We start from the raw sequence: 14,614 nt of genomic DNA, 5'->3' as shown, positions 1-14,614 counted from the left end.
AGCACTTTGAGAGGTCAAGGCAGGAGGATTGCTTGAGTCCCAGAGTTCAAGACCAACCTGGGCAAAATAGTGAAAACTTGTCTCTATGAAAAAACAAAAATTAGCCAGGTGTGGTGGCATATGCCTGTGGTCTCAGCTACTCCGGAGGCTGAGGTGGGAGGATTGCTTGAGCCCAGGAGGTCAAGGCTGCCATAAGCCATGATCAAACCACTGCACTCCAGCGTGGGCAACAAAGCAAGACCCTTTCTCAAAAAAAACCAAAAAAGTGGGCAAAGGACATAAATAGTCATTTTTAAAGAAGACATATAAATGGTCAACAGTTATATGAAAAAATGTTCAACATCACTGATTATAGAGAAATGCAAATTAAAACCACAATGAAATATCATCTCACCCCAATCAGAATATCTCTTATTAAAAAGGCAGTAAACAACAAATGTTGGTGATGATGCAGAAAAAAGGGAACTCTTATACACTGTTAGTGGGAGTGTAAATTAATACATCTGTGGAAAATAGTATGGCGATTTCTCAAAGAACTAAAAGTAGAACCACCATTCAATTTAGCAATCCTTTTACTGGGTATCTATCCAGAGGAAAAGAAACCATTATGTCAAAAAGACACCTGCATTCATATGTTTATCAAAGCACTACTCACAATAGCAAAGATATGGAACCAACCTAAGTGTAATGGATGAATGGCAAAAGAGAATTTGGTATATATACACAATGGAATACTATTGAGCCCTAAAAAAAAGAATGAAATCATGTCTTTTGCAGCAACATGGTTGGAATTGGAGGTCATTATCTTAAGTGAAAAATGCCAGGGACAGAAAGTCAAATATCACATGTTCTCACTCCTAAGTGGGTGTGAAAAAATGTGTACACATGGACATAAAGAGTGGAATAATAGGGGCCAGGCACGGTAGCTCATGCCTGTAATCTCAGCACTTTGGGAGGCCAAGGTGGGCAAATTACACGAGGTCAGGAGTTCAAGACCAGCCTGGTCAACATGGTGAAACCCCATCTCTACTAAAAATACAAAAATTAGCCAGGCGCGGTGGCGGGCGCCTATACTCAGGAGGCTGAGCACGAGACTCTCTTGAGCCTGGGAGGCAGAGGTTGCAGTGAGCTGAGATCGCACCACTGCACTCCAGCTTGGGCGACAGAGTGCTCAAGAAAAAGGACTGGAGCACTCAAAAAAAAGGACTAGAATAATAGACATCTCAAAAAAAAGGACTAGAATAATAGACAATGGAGATTCAGAACAATGCAAGGTATGAGGGGGGTGGACAATGAAAAATTACTTAATGGGGACAGTGTACATTACTCAGGTGAGGGATACTTTAAAAGCCCTGTCTTGACCACTATGCAATCTGTATGTGTAACAGAATCGCACAGGTACCCCATAAGTTGTACAAATAAAAATAAATAAAATTTTTAATTTGTCTTACAAAAAATAAAAATAAATTTAAATAAAAGAAAGATGGATGGGTCATGGGTTCCAGGCCAGATGACCATAACAACAACCCCTCAGTGAAGTCCCGTGAGTAAGCATACATGTGGAGTCACACTGAGCTGGGTGCAAATTTATCTCATCTGAGCCTCTGTTTCCCCTTGTCTATGGAATGGTGGTCATAATGGTACCTGCATCATAGCTATTGTTCTAGGGTCTAGGTTAGATAATGCATGGCACATGGTAGGCACACCGTGTTTGCCTTAATGTTAAAAAGACAGCAGCTTCTCCCTACTTATGATTTAATAGCTCCATTAGTCATTGACGCCCCTACTCCCAGCAGGGTTCTTCACCATTCTGTCCCCTTGCATGAGTAGCTGTCAAGTTTCATCATCATCTTGACCAGACATGCAGGGGAAGGAAACTGGCCTGCCTCGCTAATTGTGGACACTTCATGCCCCTCTGGTGTTTGCTGACCCAGAGGCATTCAGGGTAGCTGAATTAGTTAGGTGGAGGAGGATGGTGGGGGGCGACATTGTCGTCCCCTCCTCTCCCTAAGAGTCACCAGCCATGCCTCAACCAACAGTTCAGTACTTGCAGGTTTCTTTGGAGCCTTTCCAGAAGAATCTACCATCTGAACTCAGGGCTCAGGCTTCTCACACATCATCGTGTCCCTGCAACTGCTGCTGTTGCCACCACATCCACTGTGATCCTGAGACCCACCCACCTTCCTCCTTTAGAGGCAGTCGTTCCAGATTAGCAGGGGGCCACGCTATCTTTTTCTGGGTTTCCCGTGTGCTGACTAAGGCAGAAGGCTGCACGGATTGAAAGCCACGGTCACTCCCATCCCATCCTCCAACCTCCTAGCGGTAGTGGACAAAGTGAGCGCACCGTCTCTATCAGCGGCACTTGAATCTTCCGCCACGAGAGGGCACCAGAGAGCAAGGTGAGAGCAGAAGCTCGGGGTGGTCACTCTTCTCCCGCGACCAAGCAGCAACCCCGGCGTGGCAGGGGTGTGTGTTAGCAGTCACAGCTGGAGGGCCAAAGCACAGTGACCACCATCTGCAACCAAAGCTGCAGAAAATAAGTGTCCCAAGGACCTTCCCAATCAAGCCAGAGGTGCACAGCCCTAGACCCAGTTAGGGTTGCCAGGTAAAACATAGGACACCCAGTAAAGTTTAAATTTTGGATAAGCGTCAAATAGTTTTAATATAAATATGTTCCTTTGCAATATTTTGGACATGCTTAAAGTTATTTGTTGTATATCCAAAGTTCAAATTAAACTGGGGCATCCTGTTTTTGTTGTTTGTTATGTATTTGTTTTGTTAAATCTGACCACCCTAGACCCAAACTTTGCCAGATGTGGTAGACAAAAAATGCACTGATGCCCCCCCAAACACCTGCCCCCAGGCCACCAGAAATGGAGGTAAGCCTCTGGTGCTGGGCTTTCTGGAGTCCACTGGAAGCCCAGCCCAAGCGGACAGCTGAGGTGAGGGAAAACGGAGGTGCTCTGGCTCTGACATGGCACCTGCAGACACACTGAGAGCTGAGAGCCACATTCACGTTCAACCATCCTTTATTCACTGGCTTGTCTTCCCAAGCCTAGGTCAGGAACCAAACCACATTTCCCAGCCTGCTGTGCAAGGTTCCGTCCATCCTAGAAGTCACAGCCATCCACCCATTCAGTGAGGTCTTTTCTCTGGCAGTGATGCCTCCAGGCCTCCCTGAGGAAGGAGAACAGGGAAGAGGAGAGATCATATCAGCTGCAGTTGCCAGTCACTGCCTAGAGAAGAACAGGAAGGAGAGTGTGGGCTCTAAACCAGAAGTGAGGAAGGAAAGGGGTTTGTTCCCTGCTGCTGCCCACCAGTCCTAACCATACCACCGTGGCGGGGCTCCAGCCCAAGTTACTTACCAGTAACCCAGACCCTGAGGCTGTTGGGTGATCTTCATGGCACAGATAACGGTATCCTTGAGATTAGGATTCAACAAATCTGGGGTGATAGGTAGAGAAACACAATGAGAGAGCAGGAGACATCCAGGGGTGTGTGTGTCTGTGTGTATCTGTCTGTCTCTCTCTCTCCACACACACACACACACACACACACACACTCTCACACACACACACACACACTCCACTCCCCTAAATCCAATCCTGTCTCAACCACTCAAGAAGCACAGGTACCACCCTATCCCTCTCCCCCTCTGTCAGAAACAATCCTCCCTCCATTCCTACAGCCCTAAGGCAGTCTCCTATCTGGGACCCCAATTCAGACTGATGGAAGGCCTACCCATCTCCCTCTCCTCCTTGGGCCCAGCCTGATGTGGGGGAACCCTCACTCAGAGATTGGGGTAGCAAACTAAACTGGAAATGAAACAAAAGCTAATGCAGGGCCTGACTCCTGCCAGCCCTGGGCCCAGACCCAGCTACCTGAGCAGTGCATCCGGCACACACTGGGGACGTTCGGGGTGAAGTTTCTGCACCACCTTCGGCTGTTGATCTGGAAGATCCCGTTGTTGGTGCTCCCATCAGCCTCGTGGTCCACAGCAGCTGTGTTGAAACCGCTTGTGAAATAAGCAAGGCAGACCCCTGCATAGGGCAGAGCACAGGCATGGGGGTCAGACGGTTACGGCCACCCCAGACCAGGGTGCTCACTGCACAGGTCCCACGCTGGCTCCACTGAGCCTCGCCTGCCTGATCAAGGTGATTGGGGCAGGTGCCCTCCTACCTGCTTTGCAAACCAATCAATCAATCGAGGCTTAGAGGTGCACAGCGACTCACCCAGGGTCCCATCCAGCTACCAAATAGCATGGGTCGGGGCTGGCCTCAGGCCTCTTGACTTTTAGCCCAGCAATCTTCCCATTATCTCATTGTTCAGCACGTAGTAGGGCCCAATAAATTTGTTGAATGAATCTACAAGTGCTAAATCTTCACCCAGGCTGCAGTGTATGGTGTGATCTCAGCTCACTGCAACCTCTGCCTCCCAGGTTCAAGAGATTCTCCTGTCTCAGCCTCCCAAGCAGCTGGGATTATATGTACCTGCCACCATGCCCAGCTAATTTTTGTATTTTTAGTAGAGATGGGGGTTTCACCATGTTGGCCTGGCTGGTCTCGAACTCCTGACCTCAGGTGATCCACCTGCCTTGGCCTCCCAAAGTGCTGGGATTACAGGCCTGAGCCACCGCGCCCAGCCTACAAGTGCTAAATCTTCAGTAACAAGATTAGGAAGACCCAGGTGGAATCTATAGAGGGCGCTGGACCTGTTAGAAAGATGAGCCCTGGCGTGACTGCCCTTCCCACATGGCCATCTAAAACTGCCACCAGCTTGAAAAGTTTGGCATGACTGCTCTGTTCGGTTTGTCTTTTCTAATTTCAGAATGAATGTCTGATCCTTGTGGCCATAGTTAAGTTTAGGGGACTGAGCTGCTTGTCTCCTTTGACCCTGACTTTAGCAGCAGGGGAAAATGAAGGGGTGACTCCAATTTGGTTGCCTGCTGCCTGCCTACTGCGTGTTTAACTCAGTGCCAGCTGTTCTCTACCTGCCATCTCAAATCATCTTCGGTTTACAGAAGGCCTCTAAAAGCTCCCGAAGCCACAGCCCTTGAATGAGAAGGGGAGAGGGAGGGAAAGAGGCAGGGAGGTGTGGGGAAGCCAGGGCCAGCCAGGAAGAGGGGTTCTCACAGTCAGCCAGGCTGTATCCCCGGTATCCGTCCAGCCCGAAGTCATGTAGCACTCTGGCCAGTTCACAGCGACTGTAGACCTTGGCCTCACTGGAGGGTAGCAGGCAGCTGAGCAGAGAGACCAGGGCCAACAACATGATCCCAGCTGGGCACCACCGCCTTCCGAGAGCCCTGCTCCTGGCTTCTATGCCGGCGGCAGAGGTGGAGCCACCACCACTCTGGCTCAGAGCTGAGCTTTGGGATGACAGGCAGCTCAGCAGCCTCCGTGGCCCACTCACAGAAGGAGAAGAAACAGGGCTTGAGTGCACCCCTGGGAAAGGGGAGAGGGGAGAAGGGGTGGGCAGAAGGCCAGGCTCCAGCAGCACGTATCAGCCCCCTTGCATTCCTGATCAGCATCAGCCGTGCCCCGAGACCAGCCCCTCTCCTTCCCCATCCTGCTTCACACCACCCAGGCCAGAAACAGGAAGAAAACTAACCTATTGTAAGCGCCGTATTACATATTACGGATTATTTAGTCCTGAGGCCCAAGATTTTACAACTAGGAAGGGGCAAAGTTTGGATGGAGACAAAGTTCTGTAAATCCAAAGCCCCACTGAGCAGATGCTCCCGGAGAGGGTGGCCAGGCGGTGTGTTCACTGGTCTGTCAGCCCAATTGTCAAGGGACAGCCCTTCTGGCATTGAGCCTCCATCTCCAGATCTTAACTGAAACAAGGTCTCCCCCAGAACACTGCTCCCCTACAGCCCGCTCAAGGGGAAGCTGCTCTTTCTCCACACACAAGACCCCGAGATGTCCCGAGAGTCTCCTCCACCCCCACCACCCCTTCTAAACCATAACCTGCAAAAAGCCCTTCTCCTTGGAAGCCCAGCCTGCCTGTCTGGTTTGACCTCCCTGCCCTGTCATCATTGGCTGTGTGTGGCCAGTCCCCCAAATCACGGAGGACATTAGCACCTGGGTGTCACAGCCTCAGGGCTCCTTCATCTTCCCAGACCTAGTCCCCTCCGGCTCCACTGTGTCTCAGCCAGTCCCTCCCCTGCCCTGGTCATCCCTGCTTCTTGTCCTCACCCGCATTGCTCCACTTCTGTGAGCTCCTATCCCACTGCCCCCCACCTCTGACAAGCCTTCCCATGCCTCTCTTGACCTCTGCACCTCCACACCTGCTCTCTGCCTTCACAGAGTCAAAAAGTGAAAGAGTTGTACAAACTCTTGTTTGTGCCAATGGGTGTCCCTGGTCTCCAAACTCCACGGGACCTTGAATGCCACCGAGGATGGCAAAGTGGTTGAGGGCATGTCTTTGCAGCAAGGTTCGGCTTGGACCCCCCCCCTCTGCTCCTTGCTCCATCTCTGATTTTGGGCCCTCCCTGAGCCTTGTTTCTTCCTCTATAAGATGAGGACGTGAGTAACACCTGCCTCGTATGATTGTTGGAAGAATAAATGAGAAAAGGCGTGGGCACAGCTTAGCTCTTGGCACTAAAAATAAGTGAGTTGTTGTTTCTGTTATGAACTACAACTAGCCCTGGTACTCGCGCTTGTCTCTGCTCGGATTTCTCTCTCGCATTTCCCTCACGGGAAATGAAAACCCTCGGTATTGTCCTTGAGCAAGCCACGCTGTCCCACACCTTGGCTCCCAGAATGTGATCTCGTCTCCTGCTGCACTAAGAAAAGCAAGGTGCCCACTTGTGGAATTTCTTCCTCTTTCTGCCTTAGCCCCGCTCACTTGCAAACTCATCAGTAGCCTCCTCGCCCTCATCTCCACCCCATCATTGTTTGGGTGCGGGGCCTCCGCTCCCATGCAGGCCCATCTTCCCTCCAAGCTCTAGATTTGTCCTTCATCTCCAAGCCTTGCTCCATCTTTGTCCCTCCTCTCCTGGCGCGCTAGCACCATTCCCCTCCTGCTCCTCCTGCCCCTGCTCGTAGAGACTTTCTCAGTCTCCAGCTTCTAAATGCCTTCCCTCAAGTCTCATGCTGACTGGTACTCCCTTGTCTCTTTCCCCCTCTTCTCGCCCAAACTCCTGGGGAAAATTACCGCTTTCTCCCCTCCCATTTGTTTTCCAACCTGGTGAATTGGCCTCCCTGCCACCACCGCGCGCTGAAACTGCTCTGCGGGTCCAAGGAGGCCCCCTTCGGCTCTGTCTTATGGGAGCTCTCAGCCGCACTCATGCTGTCCCCCACCCCCTGTTGAAAGGCTTGCCTCTCCTGGTTTCCATGATGCTCCCCTCTCCCAGGTTTCCTCCTCCCTCTCTGGCTGACTCTCCTCCTTATCCTCCGTGGAATCCACTTCTGCCCAGGCCATAAACGCTGATCTGCTTTTCAAGGCCTTCCTGCCTTGAGCCCTCTTCTCTTCCACTTTGAGGAAACCCTCTGGGCAGCCCCTGCTGTTAGCCACCGCCTGCAGGCTGGCGACCCCTGTGGCATCTTCCCCAAGACCTCAGAGGCAACTACTGGCTGGACACTTCCACTTGAATGCCCTGCAGGCACCTCAAACTCAGCACATCTACACAGAACCACTGTTCCCATCAATACCTGCTTCTGCCTTGTGACTTTCCTTACGTGCTTTAAAACATGATAGGCCACCCATTTACCCAAACTGGAAATATGGATGTCATTCTTCACTCCTTCCCCATGACATCTTTCACCCAGTTCCAACCAATCAGTCCCAATGTCCTGTGGATTCCACCTTCCCTCCGAGAGCGCCGTCCTTTCCTAGGTTCACACCTCCATCCGGGCTTCCTTCACAGTCTTCTTGTATCTTGTCTCGACCACTCTTCCAAGCTATTCTATACACATCCATCAGAACAAATTGTTAAATGAAAAGCCCAGCCCTGTGACACCTTGGATGGCTCCCACCGTCACTGCCCCTTCGAGGTCCACACGGCCCTTCACGACCCTTCACAGCCCAGCCCTGCGGCCCACTCCCTCACTCACACGTTATGTTCCAGCAATGCCACCTTGTTCTCTCACAATGACCTTGCTCTCTAGAACATTCACCCTCTCCTTTCCTCTACATGGTTAACTCTGACTCATACTTGAAGGGTCTCATCAGAGGTGTGTTCCCCAGTGAGAGTCTCCTGGCAGGCCACCCCCCCCACACACTCTCACACACCCGATCTTCCACCTCCTCTGTCACACCAGGCTGGAATAGATGTCAGTCTTGCCCACCACAAAGTTGACTTCTGAAAAACGGCGGCCGGTCTTATTTATCTGCATGTCTTATTTATCTGCAGAGTTGCTGGCATGGAGTAGCTGCTCTGTGGCTGCTTCTGAAACTCAAGTCCACAAAAGGTGTGGCCACAGGGACATGGGCCCTTCTCCTCACCGTGAGGGGAGTGAGAAGGAGGAGGCGGCCAACCTGGTGGAGTTTGTCAAGTCTTTGAACACTGTGCCAGGCCTTTCCCAGAGCTTTTCTAACTTAATCTCATCCAATCCTCTCAGCAATTGAAAGGAGTGGGATTAATATCCCTAAGTTGTAGAGGAGGAAACCAAATTGACTGCTACACATGGACTGTTTTTGATTTTTTTTTTTTTGTAGAAAAATGACTTAAAAGGAATTCCATCCTGAGCATTTCACAGCAGCTCCAGAGTTTCTCTCTCTCTCTCTCTCTCTCTCTCAGCTGGTCACTCTTCCAGCCCAGGACACCCCCACCCTAACCACCACCTTGTTTTTCTCCACCCCTCTCTGGCCAGACCAACCCAGGGCCCCTGTTAACAGCCCCAGGAAGAAGGGAAAGGGGGCTCACTGATCAGGGGTGCTCCCGGCAGAGCTGAGACCATGGTGACAATGGCAGCAGCAGCAGTGGCCCAAAACCCTGCTTCAGCTCAGGATGTCCCCCACAACCTTGCCAGGGCCCCAGGCACCCGGTGTTAAGAGAACAATAGGGAAGGCAGGCTCCAGGCCAACGGAGGGCCTTCTAGAACTCCAGCTCTGTGAGCTCATCTTCCACAGACAGCTCCACCACGGAACTTTGACTAGCCCACCTGAGCCCTTCCACTCAGGGTCCAGAGGCAGAGCGGGATATCTAATCCCAGCCCCCTTGCACACTTCTGCCCCCCCATGCACACACGTACACACATGCACACACACGCACACACACACACTACACTGAGGGATGACACTTCCTCTCCCAACAGATCTTTCAGATGATTATCCAGGGATAGTGGTGGACACCCAGGGATGGTGATGGATGTACAGAGATGGTGATGGGTGCCCAGGGATGGTAGCAGGTGTGCAAGGACAGTGGTGCATGTGCAAGGATGATAGTGGGTGCCCAGAGATGGTGATAGATGTGCAGGGATGGTGGTAGGTGCACAGGGATGATGGTGGGTGCCCAGGGATGGTGATAGATGTGCAGGGATGGTGGTCGGTGCCCAGAAATAGTGGCGGATATGCCCAGAGACAGTGGTGGGTGTGCAAGAAGAGTGATGGATGTGCAGGGATGGTAGTGGGTGCCCAGGGATGGTGGCAGATATGCAGGGATGGTGGTAGGTGCCCAGGCACAGTGGTGGGTGTGCAGGGACGGTAGTGGGTGCCCAGGGATGGTAGTGGGTGCCCCAGGATGGTGGTGGGTGTGCAGGGATGGTGGCAGGTACCCAGGCACAGTGATGGGTGTGCATGGATGGAAGTGGGTGCCCAGGGATGGTAGCAGGTGCCCTAGGATGGTGATGGATGTGCAGGGATGGTGGTGGGTGTTTGGAGACAGTGGTGGATGTGCAAGGATGGTGGTGGTGGGTGCCCAAGGCTGGTGGTGGATGTTCAGGAATGGTGGTGGGTGCCCAGAGGCAGAGGTGAGTGTGTAGGGATGGTGGTCAGTGTGCAGGAGCAGTGGTAAGTGCCCAAGGATAGTGGTAGATTCCCAGAGATGGTGATGTGTGCCCAAGGATTGTGGGGGATGTGCAGGGATGGGGGTGGGTGCCCAGGGATGGTGGTGATTGCCCTCTGCTTTTCCAGGCTGCCCATCTCACCATGGAGCTCCTTTGAGTGCCAGAAAGTTCTTCCTTAATGCTGAGCCACAAGCCACCCCCTTCTCCACCTGGATGATGGCCATTCAGTGTGGACAGGTGCAGGGCAAAGGTTACACTATTGACCCTAAAACTTAAAGGACAGAGAAGTGGAAGGAAAGGGCATGTGGTGCCCACATCTGTGTCCCACAGGAGCCTGAGTCCCACAGCACAGCAGCTAGAGCATAGGCTTTGGGGTCAGGCTGACCAGGGCTGAACACAGGCGCTAGTGACTTCCAGCTGGATGACCTAGAGAAAACAGCCTCACTTTCTGTTTCCTTGATTCTCAAGAGGGGATGAGAGCACCAACCTCACAGGGTACTAGGAAGGCTCAATGAAACCACAACAAAGTGCTTAGTACCCCAGGTGCTCAATAAATAATAGTAATTACTACTAAGTGCAGAGCACAGCCATGAAAGTGTCTGGTTGCACCACGTCCACCCTATCTGTCTGGGCCCCACCCCAGGACAACCAAGTTAAAATTGAGGGATGGCCCAGCATCAGCACCAGAATTTCTTTTTCTTTTCTTTCATTTTTTTATTGAGGTAAGAATACTTGGTAGGAGATCTGCCCTCTTAACATATATTTAATGTGCAATCCATTATTGTTGACTGTACAGGACACTGCTGTACAGCAGCTCTCTTGAGCTCATTCATCTTGCCTGACTGGATTTTCTTTTTTTTCTTTTTTTCTTTTTTCTTCTTTTCTTTTCTTTTTTTTTTTTTTTTTTTTTGAGATGGAGTTTCACTGCTTTGCCAGGGCTAGAGTGAAGTGGCATGATCTCGGCTCACTGCAACCTCTGCCACCTGGGTTCACGCGATTCTCCTGCCTCAGCCTCCCAAGTAGCTGGGATTACAGGCATGCACCACCACGCCCGGCTAATTTTTGTATTTTTAGTAGAGACAGGGTTTCACCATGTTGCCCAGGCTGGTCTCAAACTCCTGACCTCAGGTGATCCACCCGCCTCCGCCTCCCAAAGTGTTGGGGTTACAATGTGAGCCACCGCACCCAGCCATCTGACTGGATCTTTATGCTCATTGATTAGTAACTCCCTGTTTTCTCCTCCTGCCAGCCCCTGGTGACCACCATTCCTCTCTTTGATTCCATGAATTTGACTATTCTAGGTACCTAATAAAAGTAGAATTATTTCCTTTTCTGTAACTGGCATATTTCACTTTGCATATTGTCCTTAAAGCTCATCCATATTGCTGCATATGTCAGAAATTTCTTCTTTTTTAAGCCTGAACAGTATTACACTTTGAGTGTATACCACATTTTCTTTATCTATTAATCTGTGTGTGTTAGCTCATTTTGCATTGCTATAAAGGAATATCTGAGGCTGGGGAACTTAATAAAGAAAAGAAGTTTATTTGGCTCACAGTTCTGCAGGCTATACAGGAAATATGGTGCCAGCATCTGCTGGGCTTCTGGGAGGCCTCAAGAAGGTTTTACTCATGGTGGAAGGTGAAGGGGGAGCAAGCATGTCACATGGCAGGAGAGGGAGCAAGAGAGATGGAAGGAGATGCCAGGTTCTTTTAAACAACCAGCTCTTGCATGAACTAATAGGACGAGAGCTCACTCATTACCACGAGGCCAGCACCAGGCCATTTATGAGGGATCCACCACCATGACCCAAACACCTCCCAATAGGACCCACCTCCAACACTGGAGATCACATTTCAACATGAGATTTGGAGGAGACACATGTCCAAACCATATCACCATGGATGGACACATGTTTCCACCTCTTGGCTTTTGTGAACAATGCTGCAATGAACATGTGATATGGTTTGGCTCTGTGTCCCCACCCAAATCTCAACTTGAATTGCAATCCCCATGTGTCAAGGGAGGAAGCTGTAAATCCCACGTGTCAAGGGAGGGAGGGGATTGGATCATGGGAGGGTTTCCCCCATGCTGGTCTCATGATAGTGAGTGAGTTCTCATGAGATCTAATGGCTTTCACAGCATCTGACATTTCCACCACTTGCACTTCTCTCACCTGCCACCTTGTAAAATGTGCCTGCTTCCCCTTTGGCCATGACTGTAAGTTTCCTGAGCCACCTCCACCAGCCATGTGGAAGTGTGAGTTAATTAAATCTCTTTCCTGTATAAATTACCCAGTTTGGGGTACTTCTTTATATCAGTGTGAAAATGGACTAATACAGTAAATTGGTACCAATGCAGTGGGGCACTGCTGTAAAGATAACTTGAAAATGTGAAAGCAATTTTGGAACTGAGTAACAGGCAGAGGTTGGAACAGGTTGGAGGGTTCAGAAGAAGACAGGATGGTGCGGGAAAGTTTTGAACTTCCTAAAGATTTGTTGAATGGTTTTGGCCAAAATGCTGATAGTGATATGGACAATGAAGCCCAGGCTCAGGCGGTCACAGATAGAGATGAGGAACTTATTGGGAACTGGAGCAAAGGTCACTCTTGCTATGCTTTAGCAAAGAGACTGGTGGCATTTTGACCCTGCCCTGGAGATCTGTGGAACTTTGAACTTAAGAGAGATGATTTAGGGTATCTGGCAGAAGAAATTTCTAAGCAGCAAAGCATTCAAGATGTAACCTGGGTGCTCTTAAAAGCATTTAGTTATACGCATTCACAAAGAGATGGTTTGGAATTGGAACTTATGTTTAAAAAGGAAGCAGAGCATAAAGGTTTGGAAAATTTGCAGCCTGACCATGTGGTAGAAAAGAAAAACCCACTTTCTGAGGAAGAATTCAAATGAGCTGCAGAAATTTGCATAAGTAATCAGGAACCAAATGTTAGTAGCCAAGACAATGGGAAAAATGTCTCCAAGCATGTTAGAGATCTTCAAGCCAGCTCCTCCCGTCATAGGCCTGGAGTCCTAGGAGGAAAAAATAATTTTATGGGCAAGGCCCAGCGCCCTGCTGCTCTGTGCAGCCTTGGCACTTGGTGCCCTGCATCCCAGCCACTCCAACTCCAGCCAGAGCTAAAAGGGGCCATGGCTTCAGAAGGTACAAACTCCAAGCCTTGGTGGCTTCCACATGGCGTTGGGCCTGCAGGTGCACAGAAGTCAAGAATTGAGGTTTGGGAACCTCCACTACATTTCAGAGGATGTATGAAAACACCTGAATGTGCAGGCAGAAGCCTGCTGCAGGGGCGGAGCCCTCATGGAGAACCTCTGCTAGGGCAGTGTGGAAGGGAAATGTGGGGTTAGAGCCCCCACACAGAGTCCACACTGGGGCACTGCTTAGTGGAACTATGAGAAGAGCGTCACTGTTCTCCAGACCCCAGAATGGTAGATCCACCACAAGCTTGCACTGTGCAACTAGAAAAGCCACAGACACTCGATGCCAGATGGTGAAAGCAGCTGAGAGGGAGGCTGTACCCTGCAAAACCAGAGGGGCAGAGCTGCCCAAGACCACGGGAACACACCTCTTGCATCAGCATGACCTTGATGTGACACATAAAGTCAAAGGAAATTTTGGAGCTTTGAGATTTAATGACTGCCTAGCTGGGTTTTGGACTTGCATAGGGCCTATAGCCCATTTGTTTTGGCCAATTTCTCCCATTTGGAATGGAAACATTTACCCAATGCCTGTACCCCCATTGCATTTACTGTTTTAGCCAATTTTCACACTGCTATAAAGAAATACCTGAGACTGGGTAACTTATAAAGGAGCAAGGTTTAATTGACTCACAGTTCCTCATGGCTGGGGAGGCCTCAGGAAACTTACCACCATGGTGAAATGGGAAGTAGGCAAATCTTATATGGTGGCAGGCAAGAGAAGTGCAAGCAGGGAAGTGCCAGATGCTTAGAAAACCATTAGATCTCATGAGAACTCTGGCTGGGCATGGTGGCTCGTGCTTGTAATCCCAGCACTTTGGGAGGCCAAGGCAGATGGATCACTTGAGACCAGGAGTTTGAGACCAGCCTGGCCAACATGGCAAAACCCCATCTCTACTAAAAATACAAAAAAAATTAGGTGTGGTGGCGTGCACCTCTAATGCCAGCTACTCAGTAGGCTGAGGCAGGAGAATCGCTTGAACCAGGGAGGCAGAGGTTACAGAGAGCTGAGATCGTGCCACTGCACTCCAGCCTGACTCAGTTTCAAAAAAAAAAAATCTCATGAGAACTCACTCACTATCAAGAGAACAGCCTGGGGGAAACTGTCCCTGCCCCATGATCCAATCACCTCCCTCCCTACCTCAACACATGGGGATTACAGGTCCCTCCCTCAACACCTGGGGATTAAAACTGTAGATGAGATTTGAGTGGGGACACAGAGCCAAACCATATCAACATGGGAGTGCCAATATCTCTTGGAGATCATGATTTCAATTATTTTGGATAAATACCAAAAAACAGGATTGCCGGATCATATAGTATTTTTAATTTTTTGAGGAATCTCCATACTATTTTTTTTTTTTTTTTGAGATAGAGTCTTACTCTGTTGCCCAGGCTGGTACTGCAACCTCCACCTCCTGGGTTCAAGCAATTCTCTGCCTTAGCCTCCTGAGTAGC

The 14,614-nt window shown here is 50.1% G+C and overlaps 1 protein-coding gene across 5 annotated transcripts; it reads right to left on the bottom strand.

Annotated features, from left to right (window-relative positions):
- Positions 1 to 3,011: 3,011 nt before the first annotated feature.
- Positions 3,012 to 8,987, bottom strand: SPACA3 (sperm acrosome associated 3). 5 transcript variants are annotated; one of them, XM_058445627.1, is made up of 7 exons: positions 8,867 to 8,987; positions 8,223 to 8,389; positions 7,653 to 7,906; positions 5,133 to 5,441; positions 3,882 to 4,040; positions 3,366 to 3,444; positions 3,012 to 3,177 (listed from the first exon to the last, which is right to left on the bottom strand). In XM_058445627.1, exons 3-7 carry the CDS (start codon positions 7,705 to 7,707, stop codon positions 3,111 to 3,113), a joined length of 669 nt encoding a protein of 222 aa, XP_058301610.1. In that variant the 5' UTR covers positions 7,708 to 7,906; positions 8,223 to 8,389; positions 8,867 to 8,987; the 3' UTR covers positions 3,012 to 3,110. The 5 variants fall into 5 exon arrangements, with proteins under 5 accessions (XP_058301610.1, XP_058301611.1, XP_058301612.1 ...); XM_058445628.1 differs by having other exon boundaries at positions 8,223 to 8,395; positions 8,867 to 8,980; XM_058445629.1 differs by having other exon boundaries at positions 8,223 to 8,302; positions 8,867 to 8,970.
- Positions 8,988 to 14,614: the final 5,627 nt, after the last annotated feature.

Source organism: Hylobates moloch, unplaced genomic scaffold (genome assembly GCF_009828535.3).
Source record: "Hylobates moloch isolate HMO894 unplaced genomic scaffold, HMol_V3 SCAFFOLD_10, whole genome shotgun sequence".
In the NCBI taxonomy this organism is placed as follows: domain Eukaryota; kingdom Metazoa; phylum Chordata; class Mammalia; order Primates; family Hylobatidae; genus Hylobates; species Hylobates moloch.
Note: the sequence above shows the minus strand (reverse complement) of the source record. Positions and strands in the feature narration are given on the sequence as shown.

Coding starts and splice junctions, on each gene's coding strand:
- SPACA3 (XM_058445626.1), bottom strand. CDS start 7,920: ATGGATGTGTATAGAATAGCTTGGAAGAGTGGTCGAGACAAGATACAA. Junction 5,442..7,844: donor TGAAGGAAGCCCGGATGGAG/GTGTGAACCTAG, acceptor CCCCTTTCCCAG/GGGTGCACTCAAGCCCTGTT. Junction 3,178..3,365: donor CCTCAGGGTCTGGGTTACTG/GTAAGTAACTTG, acceptor CTCCTTCCTCAG/GGAGGCCTGGAGGCATCACT.